We start from the raw sequence: 25,075 nt of genomic DNA, 5'->3' as shown, positions 1-25,075 counted from the left end.
AAGTTAGATACTATATAATAATATTAGAAATAGTAGAAGAGTAGTAACAGATAAAAAGTGTTCCTAGAAATTATATAAGAAAAACTTTGAGGAAATTCTATTCAGAGCTGTACTTTCATTACTTAATTTTGGCAGTAGATAAAAATTCACCTAGTAAGAACACTGACACACTGCAGTATCATGAAATGTTGCCTGGGACAAAAGTTGTAAAAACTTGCCATCTAGAAAAAAACGAAACCTAAAAGTAAATACTGCCTAATGAAAACCTCTAGATTACCTTTATAGTTTTTATCATCATTGAAAGATTAAAACAAATCCTTTTTAGAACATGGAAAGACTTCAAAAGTATAACACACCTATTTTTGTTGTTGTTTTCAAATGTTTTGCTCCAAAAAAAGGAAATAACTTAAAACACAACCAACCAACCACTCTGCATGCATGATGCCATGAATTCAAATTTCATTAGTAAAGCTGAGCATCACTTATCCCTTCCATATTCCATGGTATGGAAATGCAGACATTATTCTGAAAGGCTTGTAAAACGTTAAAGGGCCACCTCCCAATAGTAAAAATATCCAAATAAAATAATTTAAAAAATAAACACAAACATAAATAGGAGCCTCAAGATAAAAGAAATGGGTAATTCCAGAATGTTTTATGTAAAATGTTAAAAAAAATTTTTTTTAAACCCCTATTGAGGTTGAAACCTGAGGCAAGATACTTTTCAATATCTTGCATATTGCTCTCATTTTTATCTACCTGTCCTCTTTTGAAAGGGAGTTGAAGGATGGTTGGGACAGCCCTGAAAAATCTGCTGGATAAAAATAGAAACTGGTACCATAAGCCATAAAGGACAAGATAGTGATAAAACCTTCTGACCAAGAGGATAAGCACAGGATTATTATCTTCCAAATAACATTCATTTAAAAAATTCTATGTGCTTTTACTTACTTCAGGGCTCAGGACTGCAGTGCTGTCACTTGGAACATCTTCTTCATATCCTTTATTATGAAAACTTTCTATTTCATGACCTGTGCTTCCTTCACTCGGACACTTGTTATATGAGCATCTTGGACTGTTGCTGCAGTGGGAAAATTCACATTTACTGTCCCCAATTTCTGAGGGTGTACATGAGAGATGGGGAGAACCACTGTCATCCTGATATGGTGGTGGCTGCAATTCATCCAGTGGGGGTGTTCTTCTCATTCTCTGAATGCAGTTTCCTGATAATGATTAAGAATCTGGTCACTGTTTCCAATTAGCCTCGACATGCAGTACAGTCCACAATAATTGTAATAACTTTAAAAAACTGGATTAAAATTTTGTGGCAAAGTAACTACTAGATTTACTAAATGAGTTTTCTTCTTCCCTAGTTCAGATGCAGAAATCAAATAATCTGGTTTCCCATTCCTCTCCTCCTGCATAATAAGATGAGGAAAAATAAAAGTTATATAACAAGAGAGACCCTGTTTTATACTATAAAAATGGGAGAGCAATAAATACTAGTGAAATTGATGATTTATTTAGGTTTCTTTCAAAACAATCCTAGAGCATACCAACTTCATTTATTCCCTTATGATCTGTGACCTCTCTAGCCACAATAGTAAAAGTATAGTAGGTAAAACAAATATAAACCTCATTTATTGTCTTCAATTACTGAGATGAACTTAAACTAGCATTCACCTTAGCAGAGTCGGAAACTATTTTTCCACATCTATCCTAGATCCAGAATCCTGGAACGGGTGCACTCTGAATGGAGGCCTAATTCCCCCATCCCCCGGCAAAGCCTGAAGTCTGCATTCCACCCTGTCTCCATTATAAAGAGGCCACGCCCTGCTCCACCACACCCTGCATCTGTATTCCTTCTAAAGTATGGCTCCAACTTGTCCCCAGCAGGCATCTCCACCTCCAGCAGTTAATTTGAAACTACATTTTCTTTCTCTCTTAAATTATGCCTTTAACTTTTACCTTAAGGATTTATCTAAATAACTGAGAATAAACATGTCTGTGAACAGGATAGAGGTGGGGACAGGAGGGTATGTAAGGAAATAGAGTTCAGTATACAATTTAGGAATAGCTAAGTCTGTGTAGATAAATCCTGGACACAATAACAGATATTAAATTTAAACACTACTCATTTTTTCCTTTAATGGACTGTCACTCTCCTTTCTCAAAAGGGACTCTGAAAAAAGGTAGTTTGCATTGTAATTCTTATAATGGAGTTCAGTTCAAATGTTCAATAGGTCTTCTGTTCTTCCTTAGAAAAACTTTACATAAGAACTATAAAACTCATTGAAAAATTACCACAATGTCTGGTTCAAATGAAAAATATTGAACTTAGCACAGATTTACATATTTGCTCAGAAGCCCTAATTTTGGAAAAAGAAATTAAATGTCTCACTTACTGACTCTAACATACCCACTTTAGAAAACATAAGCACAAAGTAGAAAAGTTAATGACTTAATATAGTTGAAGCTAAATTTGAGAAGATAGATTAGACAGATGGATTGCAAATAGTAGCTAATAAAACACAACAAACCAGATTTCAGAACAGGGCTTCCAGGAAAACTTTTGTTTTCCTGACAAAAGCAGGCAGACTCAACTGGCATGCCCCTTTTGTCCACTAGCCTTTCCCCCTCCTCCTGCTTGGAGGTGCTGCACTCATCTTGTAACCATGAAGTAACAAGCATGAGAATGAAAACTAAGAATAATAAAGAAGCATCTGAAAAATCACTAAGTAGCTATCTCCAAACTTCTTGATGCCTGAGACAAATAAATCCCTCTTTGTTAACAAAAACAGGGACTTCCCTGGCAGTCCAGTGGTTAAGACTCTGCGCTTCCACTGCAGGGGGCATGGATTCGATCCCTGGTCCGGGAACTAAGATCCCACATGCCTCGCAGCACAGCCAAAAAACAAAAAACACAACAAAACCTGATATTTTAATTTTCTGTTGTTTCTAAATATATTCTCTACTGATAGTTTTTAAATCAGTAAAAGGACATCTTCTCTCCCTTTAAAATGTATATTTAATCAGCCATTGAATTATAAGTTAAATTGTAATATCTAAATATTTACTGTACCATGAAGTCAATCAAAAAATTCCCAATGTAGTGGTTCTAAGAATCAGCATGCCATCTTTTCCTTTACCTTAATTTTTTCAAAAAGAAAGATGATCTTTCCAAGAAGTCTCTCAGCATATTACCCCACAGATCTCACTGGACAGAACTGGGTCACATGTCTATTCCTAAACCCATCTGTGGTAGGGGGAATGTGATTACCATAAATGGTTTAGATTAATCAGAAGCCATCAAATTGAAGCTGGGGATGGAATCCATTTCACTGTTCATATCTATACGGAAAAGAGTAGATGCCACTCACCAAGAAAAAAAAAGAGAGAAGACTCAAATTAGAAATGAAAGAAGAGAAATTACAATTGATACCACATATAAAAAGGATCATAAGAGATTAGTACGAAAAATTATATACCAACAAATTGGACAACCTGGAAGAAATGGATAAATTCCAAGAAACATACAATCAGCCAAGACCGAATCATGAAGAAATAGAAAATCTGAACAAACCAATTACTAGTAAGGATATTGAATCAGTAATCAACTTCCCAACAAACAAAAGTCCAGGATCAGATGGCTTCACTGGTGAATTCTATCAAACACTTAAAGAAGAATTAATACCAGTCCTTCTCAAACTCTTATAAAACACAGGCAAGGAGGGAACACTGGCAAACTTGTTTTACAAGGCCAGCATTACCCAAAGCCAGACACGGACACTACAAAAAAAAGAAAATTACAGGCCAATATTCCTGATGAACACAGACGAAAAAGTGCTCAACAAAATATTAACAAACTAAATTCAAGAATATATTAGGAGGATCATACATCATAATCAAGTAGGAGTTATTCCAGGGGATGGTTCAACATATGTAAACCAATCAATGTAATACAGAACATTAACAAAATGAAATATGAAAATAATATGATCATTTCAATAGATACAGAAAAAGCATTTGGCAAAATTCAACATTCATTCATGATAAAAACCCTCAACAAACTGGGTACAGAGGGAACATACATCAACATAATAAAATCCATATATGAAAAGTCCACAGCTAACATCATACTCAACAGTGAAAAGCTGAAAGCTTTTCCTCTAAGACTGGGAACAAGACAAGGATGCTGACTCTCACTGTTTTTATTCAACATGGTCCTGGAAGTCCTAGCTAGAGCAACTAGGCAAGAAAAAAAAAAAGACATCCAAATTGGAAAGGAAGAAGTAAAACTGTCTCTATTTGCAGATGACATAATATTATATATAGAAAACCATCAGGAGTCCACCAAAAAACTGTTAGAGCTAATAAACATAATCAGTAAAGTTGGTGGATACAAAATCAATATAAAAAAATCAGTTGTGTTTTTATCAACTAACAATGAATTATCATAAAAAGAAATTAAGGGAAAAAAATCCCATTTACAATTGCATTAAAAAGAATAAAATACCAAGGAATAAATTTAACCAAGGAGGTGAAAAGACCTGTACACTAAAAACCGTAAGACACTGATGAAAGGAGTTGAAGACACAAATAAAAATGGAAAGATATTCTGTGCTCATGGATTGGAAGAATATTGTTAAAATGTTCATACTACCCAAAGCAATCTACAGATTTAATGCAATCGCTATCAATATTCCAATGGCATTTTTTTCCATAGAAATAGAAAAAAAAATTCTAAAATTTGTATGGAAACACAGAAGATTCCAAATAGCCAAAGCAATCTTGAAAAAGAAGAAGAAAGCTGGCGGTATCACACATCCTGATTTGAAAGTGTATTACAAAGCTATAGTAATCAAAACAGTATGGTATTGGCAAAAGAGCAGACACATAGATCAAGAGAACAGAATAGAGAGCCCAGAAATGAACCCATACATGTATGGTCAATTAATTTATGACAGAGGAGCCAAGAATATACAATGGGGAGAGGATAGTCTCTTCAATATATGGTGGTGGGAAAACTGAACGGCCACCTGCAAAATAATGAAATTGAACTACTGTCTGACATCATGTACACAAATCAACTCAAAACATAAGACCTGAAACCATAAAACTCCTAGAAGAAAACATAGTGGGTAAGCTCCTTGACATTGTTCTTAACAATATTTTAGATCTGACACAAAAAGCAAAGGCAACAAAAGCAAAAATAAACAAGTAGGATTACGTCAAACTAAACAGCTTCTGCACTGCAAACAATCAACAAAATTAAAAGGCGACCTACAGAATGGTGGAAAATATTTGCAAATCATATATCTGATAAGGTGTTAATATCCAAGATACATAAAGAACACACACAACTCAGTGAAAAAACAATCTGATTAAAAAATGGGTTGAGAAACTAAAAAATGTCTTTGGCAAAAACTTTCTTTTTCCAAAGAAGATATCCAAATGGCCAATAGGTACATGAAAAGGTGTTCAAACCACTAATCATCAGAGAAATGCAAATCAACCACAATGAGGTATCAACTCACACCTGTCAGAATGGTTATGATCAAAAAGACAAGAGATAACAAGTGCTGGCTAGGATGTGGAGAAAAGGGAATCCTTGTGCACTGTTGGTAGGAGTGTGAACTGTTGAAGCTACTATGGAAAACAATATGGAGATTCCTCAAAAAAATTAAAAATAGAACTACCATATGATCCAGCATTTCCACTTCTGGGTATTTATCAGAAGGAAATGAAATCACTATCTTGAAAAGATATGCACACTCCCATATTCACTGAAGTATTATTTATAATAGCTAAGACATGGAAACAACTTAAGTGTCCATCAATGAATGAATGGATAAAGATAATGTGGTATATACACACAACAGACTATTATTCAGCCATAAAAATGAAGGAAATCCTACCATTTGTGACAACAGGGATGGACCTTAAGGACATTGTGCTAAGTGAAGTAAGTCAGAAAGAGAAAGATAAATACTGTATGATGTCACTTATAGCTAAAAAAACTGAATTCATAGATACGGAGAACAGTGGTGGTTGGCAAAATAAGGCAGGGATGAGGGTTGGGGGAAAAGGGTGAAGGTGGTCAAAAGGTACAAACTTCCAGTTATAAGATAAATAAGTCCTGGGGATGTAATGTATAGCACAGGGACTGCAGTTACTACTACTGTATTGTATATTTAAAATTTGCTGAGAGTAGAATAAAAGCAGATAAAAGTTCTTATCAGAAGAAAAAATTTGTAACTACGTGAAGTGACTGATGTTAACTAAACTTACTGTGACAATCATTTTGCAATATTTACATATATCAAACCATTATGTTGTACAGCTTGGAATAATACAAAGTTGTATGTCAATTAAACCTCAATAAAACTGGGAAAAGTAAAAAATGACTTAATATTTCCCTTCCAAAATACACTATTGGGAATATAAAAATACACACACACATTAAACAAAACAAAACAAAAAAGTAGATGTCTAAAGATTCCAGGAAGGAGGAAGATAAATGATCCTTGCCCTCCTTATACATCAGTCTGGCAGTTGATTTCAGTTTTCATTTTTATTAAAATATCTTCTCTTTCTGTAGCTCTTTTTCCACTTTAATAATCCTTCTCTGAACTTCCTTTTTATGTGGACAGCACGATACAATTTCTGTCTGGTGATTATGTTATACCTTACTTCCTTTGGCTTACTTTTAATATATCAGGTCCCTGCCTAGTTGCCACCAACTATGGGACTTACACAGCTGAGCTCCAGTCATCTGGCTCTTATTTAGATTTAGTGTAAATGTGCTCCAAAGACCAAGGCACAAGTTACCCCAAAGAAGTTTAGTGATATTTAAGGATGCTAAGTAGGTTCCATGGGTAGACTTCAATATTGTTTCTGGATTTGAGAGAAACAATTTTAAAGCTGTGAATTGGAATATATAAAATATTTTGGAACATATAAATGAGATATATATAATATACATGAACATTGGGATATATAAATTGTATATATGTAGGTTTATATAATTATATATTATTGTATAAATCCTCAGAGCTTTGAAAATAATATTAACACACTTTTCTCTTTCCTTTTCAGTTTACTCTTGCACTTTACTTTTCAAAGTGAAGAACACCAAATGTACCTGGAATCTAAATTTCATAAAAAAGATACAGTTACGAGGATTTCTCCTTTTTTAACTTTTGCAATAATATCTTTTTTCTCTAGTTGATAACTGCTTTATATTGTCTATACAGTGTAATAACTAAGAGTTGGCTTAAAATGAATTGCTATTGCAAACATTTCAAGACAATTGTTTTTATAAAATAACACAAGTTATGTCGGAGTTGTTAAATTACACTGTAAACATCCAGCCTTGGGAAGAAATTTTTTGTGGGACTATCAAACACCAAAATGATGATGATGCCCTACTATTACTTTATCCCTCATTTTACAACCAAATTTCATACCCTATTTTATGGCAATGATATATCCATAAAAGGGTTCATGCATGAATATATTTTAAGCATTTTAATTTTCCATTTGCATATTGCATGGTACCTACAAAACAAAACAAAGTATCTTCCTACTCTAGAAATAAACAGGATGCATGCATATCAGGAATATGACCTGTAGTTCTTAACGTTATGTTTTAAGACAGTGGTTTTCAGAGTTTGGGAACTGCAGCTCTAAAAAGTGGTGAATATTCAACATCTGTAGAATTCACATTTCTTTTCAAATACCTGGGGAAACTTGCCAAAATTGATCATATACTGGGCAATAAGTTAAGGCTCAACACACTTCTCAAAACTGGAAGTGTAAAAAGGATGTTATCTAACCACAGTGGAATTAAACTAGAAATCACAATCAAAAATATAACTAAAAAATCTATAGATATCTAGATAAAATAACGAGAAATTAAGATGAACTTCTAAATTGCCCATGGATTAAAAAAGAAATCGCAATAGAAATTAGAAAACATATTGAAAATAGTGATATTAAAAATAATCCACAGAAATACTTGTGGAAAAGTGAGAGAGCGGTAGTGTATACATGGACATATAAACACTACCAAATGTAAAATAGATAGCTAGTGGGAAGTAGTCGCGTAGCACAGGGAGATCAGCTCGGTACTTTGTGACCAGCTAGAAGGGTGGGATAGGGAGGATGGGAGGGAGGGAAATGCAAGAGGGAAGAGATATGGGGATATATGTATATGTATAACTGATTCACTTTGTTATAAAGCAGAAACTAAAAAAAAAAAGAGATACTTGTGGAATGTGGCTAAGAAGGATATTTACAGGCCTAAGTGCATATACCAGGGAGGGCAGGGGAGAGAGGAAGGCTGAAAACAATGATCTAAGTACCCATTTCAAGACGTTAAAAATTTAAAAAACATACAAGTGAAACTCAAAGAAAGTAGGAGGAATGAAATAAGGAGCAGAAATCAAAAAGAGAAAACACGCACACAATAGAAAGCTTCAGCAAACCAAAATAAAATTCACTGAGAACACTGATAAAATTAATAAGCTGCTAGAAGAGACTAGTCAGGAAAAAAAGAGAGATGGCATAAATTATTAATATCAAGAGTAAAAAGGAGGACATCATTTCAAATCCTTCAGACATTAAAAAGATAGCAAGCTTTCCCTTTGTTCTTCCCTTTTTGGAAATTTATCAGTCCTAAAGCTCTTCAGTGGGACAGAGGCAGGCAGTGGTCTGCCCAGGTGGTGGCACAAGAAGCCACAGTGGCCCGGAGCCATATGTCAGAGCACAAGTTGGGTGAGGAGGGCCTTCATTCAGGGAGAGGCCAGAAGTGAGGTGTCAGAGCTCAAGGAGGGCAAAGAGGGCATCCATACCTGGGGCAGCACCATGCAGCATGATGGAACCCAATCTGGATGAAAAAGGCCCAGCACAGGGAACCAGAGCCTCAGCAGGGTAAGAAGGTTCCCCCTGGACAGGAAGCCTAGTCTGGGGCAACAGAGCCCAAACAGAGTGAGGAGTGTGCCTACACTGAGGGAAGGGGCGCCAGAGCCTGGGTAGGATCAGAGCCACGGAGGGGGGACTGGTGTGGGCTGTCAAGCCCAGGAAGGCTGAGGAGGGCATCCACACTAACAGGTGGCCTGACACAGGCAAACCAGAACCTAAGCTGGATGGGGAGGGTATCCACGTGTGAGGATAGCCTAGAGTGCGCTGTCTGAGTCCAAGTGGGAAAAGGAAGGCAACTGTGTGGGGAACAGGGGAAGTCCTGGAGTATGGGGTCAGAACCCAAGCAGGAAGTCAGAGCTTAGGTAGGATGATGAGGACATTCAGTGTGGGGCAAGCTGGCCTGGGCTGTCAGAGTCCATGTTCTGAGGGTCACAGGGACATCCAGAAGTGGAAAAGGTTGTATGTGATACTGGAACCTAAATGGGGTGAAAGGGGGATGTGTGCAGAGTGATGGGGAGTGGTGTGGTGGTGATTAAACAGCATATATATTATGGTTAATGGGAGCCAGGTCTTTCAGTGTTTGAAAAGGGAGTTACAAATATGGAAAGGGAAAACACTAGAATAAACTCTGTGGTATTGGATTAGAATGAAAAGATATCAGTGTGGACTCAGCTTGTTAGTAATAGGTAGAACTATAGTGTAAATATGCATATAATGTGTGTACACACACACACATTCCTGAGTATCCTAGCTCTATCCACTGAGAGGGCTTAAGAACAACACTTTGATAGCAATGAGCATAACTATTGCCCAGATCTTGGCTTTTCAATCTGTTCGTCACTAAAAGGAACCACGACTCCATGAAGAAATGGCTAATTCCAGGGCTGAGAAAAGGAAAATACAAGACAAGCCTAGACAAGCTTCTTGTGTTGAGAGTTAAGGACACACTCAAAGAATGATGGGGTCGTGTCAAAATGACAAAGAAACCAGCTTGAAGGGGTTCACACTGACCAAATCCCACTAACAATTTGAGCTTCAAAATAAATAATTATAGTAACTGATTATAAGACATTGAGAAAAAGAGGAAACCATGAATCCATCTAGATATAAATAAATATAAGAATAAACTGAAAGAATTTTGAGAAATAGGTCATTTACGTAGTTAGAAATACATTCCGACAAAGGACTTAATTATCAAGAGTAACTTAGTAGAGAAGCCTGGTACACACCTCCTTAATGACGAGATCAAACTGAACATTCTGAGTAACGGGATAAATCAAAATTGTGCATCACCTGATAAGACGCAAGGAGGGGAATATGGCACCACTTCCAGCTAGAGATGCATAACCTGAATCTAATTGTGAGGAATATCAGACAAACTCAGATATTCTAAAAAACAAGTGTAATCTCCAAGAGGGAATTACCGAAGAACTGTTCTAGACCGAGGGAGACTAACAAGACATGGTAACTAAATGAAAGGCATGATTTTGAACTAGATCCTCTTATAATGCACATTATTTGTACAACTGTTGACCTTGAGTGGGTTCCGAGAATTAAATGTTAAAAATATATCAGTATTAATGTCTTACTTTTGATGGTTGGATCACGGTTATGTAAGAGAATATTCTTACTTGTAAAAAATATACACTAATGTATTTGGGGATGAAGAAGCATCAGCTCAGCAAGCCATTTACCCTCAAATGACTCAAGGTGGTAAAAAGGACTGTAAAGTTGTTCTATAAATGCAAGATGGATTTAACATTAGAAAATTAATCTATCAAATTCACTGCATTTAAAGAATAAAGGTTAAAAGTAATGTGATAATTTTAACAGATTTTGCTTTTTTTACTTATCCAGCTTTAATAATTATTAAAAATTGTACCACTGTATTTCATTTACACCTTCCATTTTCCACACACATCCTTTCTGGATTATTTTAAAGTAAAGATTTTTAAAAGTACCTGATGAAATTAATTATTCATTCATGATAAAAAATCTCTGTGCAAACAAGGAATAGAAGGCAATTTCTTTGAACTCATAAAGGGTATCTTTGAAAGTCCTACAGCAAACAACAAATTTACTGGTGAAATGTTGAAAACTTTACCTCTGAGATCAGGAATGAGACAAGGATGCCTTTTATCACCACCTCTATTCAACAATGTACTGGAGGTCCTAGCCAGTGTAATATGGTGAGAAAAAGAAGATGTAAAGGGATTGGAAAGAAAGAAATAAAACTGTCACTACTCTTTAGATGATGACTGTGATACAGAAATCTCAAAATAATTTAGAGATAAGCTATTAGAGTTAGTAAGCATATTTAGTAAGGACACTGGATACAAGATTAGTATTTAAAAAATCAACTGAATCTCTACATATACACAATGAACAATTAGAAAGTGAAATTTAAAACCAATTCCACATATAATAGCATCAGATAATATCAAATATCTAAGAGTAAATTTCAGAAATGACCTTGCTGCTCTTTTTCCAGTTCTTGGGTTTACAATTAGAATGTGTACTCTGAGCAACTGGCAGAATCCACACTTTGGCCTTCCAAGCAGCGCCTATATGTTACAGGAAGGGACAATTGGAAACACTGCAGTTTCCTTTCTCCAGCAACAAGACATCCCAAGGGAAAAGCAGAGCTTAGTCTCAGTCAGAGACTTGAGAACTGCAGGTTTGGTGACTGCCTTCACTAGTTTGGCCTCTACAAAAATTAATAGGCTTGAAAAATAATGGCAGATTATCATAAAGTTAATTAGAAGATGACTTAACTGGAGCTGCCACTCCAGATGGAGCCTCCTTACTGAGCAAATTAACACAGCCTTGGTATTTGATATGTACCTTTAATTTAGCAAATGCTTTTCCCTTCATAATAATCCAGAGAGAACAAAAGCAACAGGTTATTTACATGTGGTAAGGACAGATATGTCTATTGCCCTGCTTCAGGGAAACATAATAAACTATTCTTGCTCTATGCCGTGATCTGCTTTTGCAGAGACTTTGGCTGCCTCCACATTCCACGCTCCATCTCCTTGATCCTGCTCTAGAAGACAGCAATCTATTAGGATTTGTAAGAGTAGAAGAGTTGACAGATGAATTTTCTTGGTAAATATACATGTGTGACAGAAGTGAGAACTAAATCTTAAGAAAACACAGGGCTTGCCTCCTCAATAAAGTTCTTGAGGATCCAGGGTATGCTAGAATATTCCTCCCTAAGTCAAAGAGAATTTGCTACCCCTTGTCTGCCTCCCACTAAGAAGGAGACAAAAGGTTTGGTTGGCCGCTTTAAACTTTGAGAGCAGCACATTCCATAATTGAGTGTGTAGCTCTGATCCATTTATAAGGTAAAATAAAAAGCTATTAGCTTTGAGTAGCACCCAGAGCAAGATAAGTCTCTCCAGATGATCCAGGTACAGTAGCGTAAGCTCTACACGTGACCTTTAAGACTCAGCAAACCAAATGGCCTTCAAATGTCTGCAGTAGGTCATGATGCTTAAAAGTATCATTGAGAAGTTCTGATGGTAGAATTGCATTGGAGGCCTTTCGATTTTTTTAATTATGATGTTTTTGTACCTCCAAACACATTTTATTAGAAGACAGAGTTCAGGTTATTTTTGTACCATGCCTTGAAACCCTAATCTTTCTTACTTTATTTCCCTGGTAGCTTGAAATAATTCCTGATTCAAACCATACTTCGCATGTAGCTACTGACTTTCTAACAGTACAATCTTACTCAGCACATCTACTTTCTGAGTCAAAAATCAATTCATTACCTCTCATTTCTTGACTCTTAGGTTTTGATAAAAGATCATACTCACTTCCGCAAGTGAAATGAAGAGTGGTTTGTTTTTGAGAAACAGCTCCTGACCAAATATTAGTGGCAAACAGAGACTAACTGGAAGATCAAGGGACACCAGGTAGCAACGTGATCCAACCTGTTCAGTATGAAGTAGATCGCATGTGATCACCTAGCTATTGAGTTACGAATGTCAAGCTGTACTCCACCATCAAGGGAAATTGGCAGATCTTGCATGAGGACTAAGTAGGCCTGAAGGCACAGGGAGGTATGATAGTTACTCCTGTCGTATCTTGCTTCACCTGCATGCACAGTCTCAAAGTATGCTGTGACTACTTAACTGAGGGTTAAAAAATTATGTCTAATGATATGCCCCAAACCAGCAGAAGTGGAATTTTCTGGTATTATATAGGATTATAATCTTTATAATCTTTCAGAGGTGGCCCTGAAAGATAAGAAAGAAGGAAACTCTTCTCAGTGGATAGAATTTGTAGCAGTCCATTTGGTTTTCAACTTTGGTTAGAATAAGAGTTGGCCTCAATTAGTGGGTCCAGTTGATGTAAGAACTTAGGAGAAGAAAGACTGGCAGACCTAGAATGGCTCTTGTGCCTGAAAATATTCGAATTTCCAATATAGTTTAAAACACAAATATGCAGCAGATAACATGGTTTCTAAAATTTAACCTCACACATTCTAATTCTTTCCCAGATTGAAGAAGTTTCTAAGTTGTATAACAACTGCATTACTTTACTTTTTTGCTCTGCTCCTTAGATTGGAATTCCTAGTTTTATCCAATAGGATTTAAAATATAAACATTTCACATTAACCCTCTCCTAGCCTTCTCAGTTGTATTCATCACCTACTCCCCAAATGTATCCACCCTCCCCCCAAATACACACATCCATGCATGTAGATTAGCCTAAGTGTTCCTACTAAATATTCTACAACACACTTTGCTTCTATCGTGTACACTGTACTGTAGTTATCTGTTTGGATATTATGAACTGTGAGCTCCCTGAGAGAGCAGGGACTCTCTCTTTTACCTTTGTACCTGCAGTGCCTAGCAACACAAAGCTTGAAACACAGTATATTACCTTAAACATTTTTGTTGATGAATGGGCAAAATAATTGTTGCAGAGGGATCTCAATGTGACCCAAACATAACTGGCAAGGCAGTGAGACTTCTGCGTTTACAGACCATGAACTCAAACTGTATTTTCTGTTTTAACATTAAGGAAATAAAAGAATTACCGATATTACAAGATGTTACTAACTGTCCAACATTTTAGAACTCTTCTAATTAAAGCATGTCACATTATTTCTGTGAACAAGAATTAGAGTCTAAGCAGGCCAAAACAGTCATCTGAGCTGAGGAGGCAGCTGAAGTGTGAAGTTTGAAGTGAAGGATTTGAGGCAGCTGAAGTGGCTGGAAATTGTGGGGCAGGGCACTGAAAAGGAGAAAGCTGTGCAGAGAAAGGGGCCTCCAAAGTCTGTGTGGAGGACCCCCATGAGTCTGTGACCAAGAGTTAGCTGTACATGTGCAAAGACAGACCACCCAAGGCTTACCAGGTAGCAGTAACAGAGATATTAGAAGCCAATCAGTGCTAGGGGGAATTCAGAGTGCCTTCCCATAATGGTTAGTTAGAGGATTCCAATTAAGTCCTCCATTTTAAAAATCCTCTTTATTGTGATATAATTTGTAGACAATAAAATCCAGCCATTGATGTACCCTTCAATGAGTTTTGACAAATGCATATAGTTCTGTAACCACCACCACAAAGGAGATATAGAACGTTTCCATTCCCCTTAAGTTTTCTCACGTCCCTTTGTCTCCCACAAGTTTTGCCACAGGCCAACCACTGATCTGCTTTCCTTCACTACAGTTATGCCTTTTACAGGATATCATATAAATGGACTCACACAGTATATAGTCCTTTGTGTCTGGCATCTTTTACTTCCTGTAAATGCTTCTGAGTTTCAACTATGTTTTTGCATCTATCAGAAGTTTGTTACTTTTTGTTAACCTGTATTCTACTGTAGGGATACAATTTATCTTTTCAAACTGTTTTCCAATTGGCTCTACCATTTTGCATTCAAACTGCAATGCATAAGAGTTCCATTTATTCCACATCCTCACCAATATTTGGTACTGATAGTCTTTTAAATTTTAAGCATTTCACTGGCTGTGTAGTGATATCTCATTGTGGTTTCAGTTTGTGTTTCCCTAAATAACTAATGATTTGAGCATCTTTTCATGCATTTATTGCAAATGAGAAATTCATTACCAAGAGAGAAAAAGTACTGAATCTCTGAATATAATTGTGAATTTCTATTTCTCCTTTGCAATACATTTAAAATATTTTGTCCAAGTCTGTGCCTTGCCTCTACATTTTCTTAATAGTGTCTTTTGAAGAGCAAAAGTTTTAAAATTTTAATGTAGTCACAGTCATTCCAATTTTCTTCTATGATTCATGCCTTTTGATTCCTATCAATGAAATCTTTGCATAACGCAAAGTCACAAAGATTATCTATGTCTTCTCTAGTAATTAAATAAGTTTTACCATTTACATTTATGACCTATCTAGAATTAATTTTTGTGTATGGTGTGAAGCAAGGATTGGTGTTTATTATTTTTTCCATATGGATATCCAGTTGTTCCTAAACGACTTACTGAAAGACTTTTTTCCTCACTGAATTACCTGGACACCTTGTTGAAAATAATTGTCATATGTGTGTGAGTGTGCATTCTAGACTCTTCTGTTTCACTTAATTATATGTCTATCCTTGTGCCAATACCACACTTCCTTGATTACTGTGGCTTTACACTAAATCCTGAGATCAGTTAGTGTAAGCCCTCTAACTTTGCTCTTCTTTTCCACGACAGTTTTGGCTATTCTATGCTCCTTTAATTTCCATAAATATTTTAGTCTGTCATATGCTACAAATAAAAAAAGGCCTGGTGGAATTTTAATGGAGATCATATTTAATCTACAGATCAATTTGGGGAGAATAAACATCTTCATAATATTGAATATTCCAATCAGTTAACATGCTATACCACTACATTTAATTCTTGTTTACAGTCTCTTAACAATGTTTTGTAGTTTTCAGTGTCTTGCTTATTACTCTTATTCCTAAGGATTCGGTTTTATGATACTACTATAAATGATATTGTTTTAAAAATCATATTTCCCAATTGTTTTTGCTAATATATAGAAATACATTTGATATTTGTATATTGACCTGGTATCCTAAAAATTCCTTGTAAATTTCTTAGAAATTTCTACATAATCATATCATCTGCAAGTAAAGACAGTTTGACGACGTCTTCCTTTCCAAGCTCTACGACTTTTTTTCCCCTTGCCTTATTGTTCTAGCTAGACTCTCAATTAAAAACACTAAATAGAAGCAGGGAGAGTGGAAATTCTTGTCATATACTGGATTTTACCAAAAAAAAAAAAAAAAGCATTCAATATTTCACCACTAAATATTATTAGCCTTGTGGGATTTTAAAATTTTGTTATTTTTTAGAGCCTATAATCAGAGATTGAAAAAGTTTGATGGAAGGTTTTTATCATGAATGGAAGTTGAATATAGTCAAAAACATTTCTCCATCAAGTGTATTTTGCTACATCTGAGTGGAGTGTTCTATCAATGTCAACCAAAAAAAACTGGTTGATTTTGTGGTTGAAGTCTTCTGCATCCTTATTGATTTTCAGTCTACTTCTCTTATTCATTACCAAGAGAGAAGTACTGAATCTCTGAATATAATTGTGAATTTCTGTTTCTCCTTTGCTTCAAGTTTATTGAAGCTGTTATTTAGGATTGTTATGTCTTCTTGATGAATTGACTCAAATTCTTGTGGAAATGTCCCTTTTTATCCCTGATAATAATACTTATTCTAAACTCTTCTCTGATATTAATACAGCCTTCTCAGCTTCCTCTGAATTCATGTTTGCATGGTAGGTGTATCATTTTTTTCTATCCTTTAACTTTTAAATTATCTATGCCTTTATATTTAAATTAGGTTTCTCATACACAATATACATTTGGATATTACTTTAAAAAAATCTCATCTGACAATATTTGCCTTTTAATTGGCATATTTAAATCATTTAGATTTAGCGTGATTATCAAAATCAGGGACTGACAAGCTTTCTCTAACAGACCACAGAGAATGAATATTTTAGACTTTGTAGGCCACATATAGTGTCTACCACACATTCTCTGTGTGTTTATGAGTTTTATAATACTTTAAAACTGTAAAAATCTGGTATATACATACAAGAGAATATTATTCAGCCATAAAAAGGGATGATGGGGCTTCCCTGGTGGCACAGTGGTTGAGAATCTGCCTGCCAATGCAGGGGACACGGGTTCGAGCCCTGGTCTGGGAAGTTCCCACATGCCGCGGAGCAACTGGGCCCGTGAGCCACAATTACTGAGCCTGCGTGTCTGGAGCCTGTGCTGCGCAACAAGAGAGGCCACGATAGTGAGAGGCCCACGCATTGGGATGAAGAGTGGCCCCCACTTGCCACAACTAGAGAAAGCCCTCACACAGAAACGAATACCCAACACAGCCAAAAATAAATAAATAAATTAATTAATTAAAAAAAAAAAGGGATGATGTACAGCAGAAACTAACACAACACTGTAAAGCAACTATACTCCAGTAAAAATTAATTTTAAAAAACCTGATAATACCAAATGCTGGTGAGGATGTGGAGCAACAAGAACTCTCATTCATTGCTGGTGGGACTGCAAAATGGCTACAGTCATTTTAGAGATGACAGTTTCTTACAAAGCTGAACATAGTCTTACCTTACAATCCAGCAACTGTGCTCCTAGATACCCAATTGAGTTCAAAATGTATGTCTGCACAAAATTCTGTGCATGAATGTTTATATCAGCTTTATTCATAATCAACCAAAACTGGAAGCCAAGAATATGTCATCAATAAGTGAATGGATAAACAAACTATGGTACATCTATAAAATGTAATATTATTTAATTATAAACAGAAAGGAGCTATCAAGCCATGAAAAGACATGGAGGAACCTTAAATGCATATTGGTAAGTGAAAGAAGCCAGTCTGAAAAGGCTACATACTGTTGATTTCAACTTTATGACATTTTGGAACAGACAAAACTATAGAGACAATAAAAATATCATTGGTTGCCAAGGATTCCAAGGGAGGGAGGTATGACATGAATAGCTTGAACACAGATTTTTCAGGGTGGTGACACTATTCTGTATAAAACTAATGGTGGATACGTGTTATTATGCATTTTTCAAAACCCCTATAACTATACAACACAAAGAACAAAACTTATTGTAATTATTGACTATAATTAATAATGATGTTTCAATATTGGCTCATTTATTATAACAAATGTACCACACTAATACAAGATATTAATAATAGGCCAAACTTTGTGTGGGAATAAAGGGTTAAGGGGTGGGAGTGGGGTAGGTATATGGAATTCTATGTGCTATCAGCTCAATTATTCTACAAATCTAAAAATATTTTTAAAAAAGGGATGAAATTCTGATATTTGCTACAACATGAAACAATCTTGAAGACACTGTTAAGTGAAATAAACCAGACAAAAACAAGGACAAATATTGTATGTTTCCACTTTTATGACTTACTTACAGTTGTCAACTCATAGAGACAGAAAAGATAATGGTGATTGGCAGGATCTCGGGGGATGGGCAATGGAGAGTTACAGTTTAATGGGTACAGAGTTTCAGTTTGGGAAGATGAAAAGGTATGGATGGTGGTGATGGTTGTACAACAATGTGAATTTACTTAGTGTCACTGAACTGTATGCTTAAAACGTTTAAAATGGTAAATTTTGTTACATATATTTTTCATAATTAAGAAAAAAGTAAAAATCATTTCTAGCTTACAGGCCATACAAAAACAGGCTGCATGCCAAATCTGGTTCATGGGGAATAGTTTGTCAATACCTCATCTATATAGTTAAGTACAAATTTACCCTCCTGTAATTTGTTTTTTATTTGCCTTAACTATTCTTGGTTCATTTTTCTTCTTTTTCTGACTTCTTTTATACTTCAATTCTCTCTCCACTATTAGCTTATTAGCCTTAAGTTTTGTTTTATTTTCCAGTGGTTCTTCTAGGATTTATGTAATATATATCTTTAACTTATCACAATCTATCTTAAAACAATTTCATATATAACATAAAAATCTTACAACAGAATGCTTCTCCTCCCACTTTTTGTGCTATTTTCATATATTTTTACTTTTACATACATACTTTGGTTTTACCTAGTAATCAATATTAATGAAGACCCTAAGTTACCATTAAAGATTCAATTAAACTACATATAAAATACAAATCAGAAAGATTTCCATTAAAAAAATTAAAGAATTCTCATGCTTAAGGAAAGAATTCCCAGCTGTCTTTGAGGAATATAGATAGCTTGGGACACACAGTGTTTATACTACATTACATCAGATTACATAGTATTTATATTTATGTTACATCAGAGATGCAACAAATCTATTAAAGTAGAGCTGACTTTATTTCCAAGTGCAAAGGTTAAACATTCAGTACTTTCTCAAGTGTCCAGCATATTATATGCTCCTAAAATTTTATATGTTCATGTCAATCAGCACATAAAATATGCTTATCAGTAAATGAAAGTAAAAAATTAATACAACTGTATTATAAAATCCTATCTGGCAGTCCCTCACATCAGGAAACTTCCACAAGCCTCTTAGATAGCCTCATCCACCAGAGGGCAGACAGGAGAAGCAAGAAGAACTATAATCCTGCAGCCTGTGGAACAAAAACCACATTCATAGAAAGACAGACAAGATGAAAAGGCAGAGCGCTATGTCCCAGATGAAGCAACAAGATAAAACCCCAGAAAAACAACTAAATGAAGTGGAGATAGGCAACCTTCCAGAAAAAGAATTCAAAATAATGATAGTGAAGATGATCCAGGACCTCAGAAAAAGAATGGAGGCAAAGATTGAGAAGATGTAAGAAATGTTTAATGAAGACCTAGAAGAATTAAAGAACAAACAAACAGAGATGAACAATACAATAACTGAAATGAAAAATACACTAGAAGGAATCAATACCAGAATAACTGAGGCAGAAGAACGGATAATGACCTGGAAGACAGAATGGTGGAATTCACTGCTGCAGAACAGAATAAAGAAAAAAGAATGAAAAGAAATGAAGACAGCCTAAGAGACCTCTGGGACAACATTAAACATAACAACATTCGCATTATAGAGGTCCCAGAAGGAGAAGAGAGAGAGAGAAAGGACCAGAGAAAATATTTGAAGAGATTATAGTCAAAAACTTCCCTAACATGGGAAAGGAAATAGCCACCCAAGCCCAGGAATCACAGAGAGTGCCATACAGGATAAACCCAAGAAGAAACACGCCGAGACACATAGTAATCAAATTGGCAAAAATTAAAGACAAAGAAAAATTACTGAAAGCAGCAAGGGGAAAATGACAAATAACATACAAGGGAACTCCCATAAGGTTAACAGTTGATTTCTCAGCAGAAACTCTACAAGCCAGAAGGGAATGGCATGATATACTTAAAGTGATGAAAGGGAAGAACGTACAACCAAGATTACTCTACCTGGTAAGGATGTCATTCAGATTCGATGGAGAAATCAAAAGCTTTACAGACAAGCAAAAGCTAAGAGAATTCAGCACCACCAAACCAGCTCTACAACAAATGCTAAAGGAACTTCTCTAAGTGGGAAACACAAGAGAACAAAAGGACCTACAAAAAGAAACTCAAAACAATTAAGAAAATGGTTATAGGAACATACATATAATTACCTTAAATGTGAATGGATTAAATGCTCCAACCAAAAGACACAGGCTTGCTGAATGGCTACAAAAACCAGACCCATATATATGCTGTCTACAAGAGACTCACTTCAGATCTAGGGACACATACAGACTGAAAGTGAGGGGATGGAAAAAGATATTCCATGCAGACAGAAATCAAAAGAAAGCTGGAGTAGCAATACTCATATCAGATAAAATAGACTTTAAAATAAAGAATGTTACAGGAGACAAGGAAGGACACTACATAATGATCAAGGGATCAATCCAAGAAGAAGATTTAACAATTATAAATATATATGCACTCAACATAGGAGCATCTCAATACATAAGGCAACTGCTAACATCTCTAAAAGAGGAAATCGACAGTAACACAATAATAGTGGAGGACTTTTAACACCTCACTTACACCAAAGGACAGATCATCCAAACAGAAAATTAAGGAAACACAAGCTTTAAATGACACAATAGACCAGATAGATTTAATTGATATTTATAGGACACTCCATCCAAAAACAGCAGATTACCCTTTCTTCTCAAATGTGCATGGAACATTCTCCAGGATAGATCACATCTTGGGTCACAAATAAAGCATCAGTAAATTTAAGAAAATTGAAATCATATCAAGCATCTTTTCTGACCACAACGCCATGAGACTAGAAATCAGTTACAGGGAAAATAACGTAAAAAACACAAACACATGGAGGCTAAATGATACGTTACTAAATAACCAAGAGATCACTGAACAAATCAAAGAGGAAATCAAAAAATATCTAGAGACAAATGACAATGAAAACACGATGATCCAAAACGCATGGGATGCAGCAAAAGCAGTTCTAAGAGAGAAGTCTATAGCAATACAAACCTACCTCAGGAAATAACAAACATCTCAAATAAACAATCTAACCTTACACCTAAAGTAGTTAGAGAAAGAAGAATTAAAAAAACCCCGAAGTTAGCAGAAGGAAAGAAATCATAAAGATCAGATCAGAAAAAAAATGAAGAGAAATGAAGGAAATGATAGCAAAGATCAATAAAACTAAAAGCTGGTTCTTTCAGAAGATAAACAAAATTGATAAGCTATTAGCCAGACTCATCGAGAAAAAGAGGGAGAGGACTCAAATCAATAAAATTAGAAATGAAAAAGGAGAAGTTACAACAGACACCGCAGAAATACAAAGCATCCTAAGAGACTACTACAAGCAACTCTATGCCAATAAAATGGACAACCTGGAAGAAATGGACAAATTCTTAGAAAGGTATAACCTTCCAAGACTGAACCAGGAAGAAATAGAAAATATGAACAGACCAATCACAAGTAATGAAATGGAAACTGTGATTAAAAATCTTCCAACAAACAAAAGTCCAGGACCAGATGGCTTCACAGGCGAATTCTATCAAACATTTAGAGAAGAGCTAACACCCATCCTTCTCAAACTCTTCCAAAAAATTGCAGAAGAAGGAACACTCCCAAACTCATTCTATCAGGCCACCATCACCCTGATACCAAAACCAGACAAAGATACTACAAAAAAAGAAAACTATAGACAAATATCACTGATGAATATAGATGCAAAAATCCTCAACAAAATACTAGCAAACAGAATCCAACAACACATTAAAAGGATCATACACCATGATCAAGTGGTATTTATCCCAGGGATGCAAGGATTCTTCAATATACGCAAATCAATCAACATGATACACCATATTAACAAACTGAAGAATAAAAACCATATGATCATCTCAATAGAGGCAGAAAAGCTTTCAACGAAATTCAACACCCATTTATGATAAAAACTCTCCAGAAAATAGGCACAGAGGGAACCTACCTCAACATAATAAAGGCCATATATGACAAACCCACAGCAAACCTCATTCTCAATGTTGAAAAACTGAAAGCATTTCCTCTAAGATCAGGAACGAGACAAGGATGTCCACTCTCACCACTATTATTCAACATAGTTTTGGAAGTCCTAGTGACCAAAATCAGAGAAGAAAAAGAAATAAAAGGAATACAAATTGGAAAAGAAGTAAAACTGTCACCGTTTGCAGATGCCATGATACTATACATAGAGAATCCTAAAGATACCACCAGAAAACTACTAGAGCTAATCAATGAATTTGGTAAAGTTGCAGGATACAAAATTAATGCACAGAAATCTCCAAAATATATATGCAGCTCAATATTAGAAAAACAAACAACCCAATCCAAAAATGGGCAGAAGACCTAAACAGACATTTCTGCAAAGAAGACATACAGATGGCCAAGAAGCACATGAAAAGCTGCTCAACATCACTAATTATTAGAGAAATGCAAATCAAAACTACAATGAGGTATCACCTCACACCAGTTAGAATGGGCATCATTAGAAAATCTACAAATAACAAATGCTGGAGAGGGTGTGGAGAAAAGGGACCCCTCTTGCACTGTTGGTGGGAATGTAAATTGATACAGCCACTATGGAGAACAGTATGGAGGTTCCTTAAAAAACTAAAAATAGAATTACCATATGACCCAGCAATCCCACTACTGGGCATATACCCAGAGAAAACCATAATTCAAAAAGACACATGCAACCCAATGTTCACTGCAGCACTATTTACAATAGCTGGGTCATGGAAGCAACCTAAATGCCTATTGACAGACGAATGGATAAAGAAGATGTAGTACATATATACAATGGAATATTACATAGCCATAAAAAGGAACGAAACTGGGTCATTTGTAGAGATGTGGATGCATGTAGAGACTGTCATACAGAGTGAAGTAAGTCAGAAAGAGAAAAACAAATATCGTATATTAATGCATATATGTGGAACCTAGAAAATGGTACAGATGAACCGGCTTGCAGAGCAGAAATTGAGACACAGATGTAGAGAACAAACATACAGACACCAAGGGGGGAAAGCAGAGCGGGGGTAGGGGTGGTGGTGTGATGAATTGGGAGATTGGGATTGACATGTATACACTGATGTGTATAAAATGGAGGACTAACAAGAAAATAAATAAATACACATTAAAAAAAAATCCTATCTGCCACATTTCCCACTGTGTTTTATTTTATTCATATAAAAGAAGATAACAGATTTTTCACATGTGTTTTAATTTAAATCAATCAATAATCTGAAATAATAACTTATAGCTCTGTTTGCCTTATTTAATATATCAAATCAGAAAATAAAAATTTTAAGTATCATATATGCAAATAATACTACAACACATACCAAAGATTTAATTTTAAAATCGAGCTTAAGTCTTGTTGAGTTTATATACTACATTTTTTGCTATGAATAATTTGGTGAGAAATTGTTATATTTGTTTTATGAAATGGAAAAAAAAAACCCCAATATTCTTAGAAAGACAAAAAAGGAGTTCAGTTCTGGCCTGTAAAATATACACAGATTTATACTGGATGACGTTAACAGTATAGTTTGGGGTGGGGTTGGGGGTGGTGGTGGTTATACACAAATAAAGGCAAGAATGAGAAGAACTAATTAGCTTTTCCTTCTGACATAAACTGGGGATGCGATCTCAATTCTTTGAGAATGAAACAATAAGGCAGATTTCATTATCATTTTGTGTAAAAAGACTTCAGGCATTCCGAGGATTTTTATTTTTTCATTTTTTATAATACCAAGTAACCAGACACTTCAAAAATAGATGGTTGAAATAGTAGCAATTTAGGATTATGAAGCAGTTAAGTGCTTCACAATGTTGATGTAATATGGCAATTATAGACCTTTGTAATTCAGCAAAAAGGTTTTGTTTTCTTTTTATTCATATTGAAACTAAACAATAAGAATACCTCTATTTTCATAGAAAAGGGCTCATTTTTTAAAAAAAATTTCCATTAATGTTTTGACCATTGTTATGAACTCACCATTTAAAATTTATTATTTTGTAACTAAAAATAAAATGAAGCACTAAGAGGAGAAAAGGTTGTATAATGTTAGAATTTTGATTAGCAATCACAGCTGCACTAGAATTAGTTTCTATAGCAACAGGAAGAAATAATGTGTTGAACTGCAATGCAATACAAGATTATTCTTTACAGATTGCAATTCAAAAGGAAATCTTTAAAGAATTTTGTCTTAAAAGAGTTATTAATCTTTTATCCACCATAATTCTCTAACAGAAAATACTTAATTATTCTAGTCTAGTTTTCCAGAATCCTATCTTAACTCATTCAAATGTAATATGTTCCAAAGAAGACTGAAAATTTAATATACCTGAACAATAAGAATTTTGGCTACTGTCTTATTTGCATTTTAAAATAAAAATGCATGGACTCATTCTTGCACATTGTGTAGATAGAAAGTATGTTTCCTAGGTACATTAGAATCTAAAAGAAAAAGCCTAAAGAGTGCTGTTTTGAATAAACTATGTTGTAGGGATAAGAATTAAGAATGATAAGCAAATTCCACATTTGTATCAATATGAAACTAAGCCTACCTTTTATCAATGCGCACTCTCATGATCAAATTATGATTAAGAAAC

General features: G+C 35.2%; 1 protein-coding gene across 3 annotated transcripts in view; it reads right to left on the bottom strand.

Annotated features, from left to right (window-relative positions):
• The window catches only part of SYT14 (synaptotagmin 14), a 273,225-nt gene that overhangs the window by 76,177 nt on the left and 171,973 nt on the right, over positions 1-25,075 (bottom strand). For all 3 annotated transcript variants that reach the window (XM_082400110.1, XM_082400111.1, XM_082400112.1), the window contains one exon: positions 952-1,223. In XM_082400110.1, coding sequence (XP_082256236.1) covers positions 952-1,223 — 272 coding nt within the window. The remainder of the gene's footprint in view (positions 1-951; positions 1,224-25,075) is intronic.

The sequence above is a fragment of the Balaenoptera borealis genome (genome assembly GCF_965194805.1).
Source record: "Balaenoptera borealis genome assembly, chromosome: 1".
NCBI classification, from domain to species: Eukaryota; Metazoa; Chordata; class Mammalia; order Artiodactyla; family Balaenopteridae; genus Balaenoptera; species Balaenoptera borealis.
The sequence above is the reverse complement of the archived record's forward strand: the minus strand, read 5'-3'. Positions and strand labels throughout refer to the sequence as shown.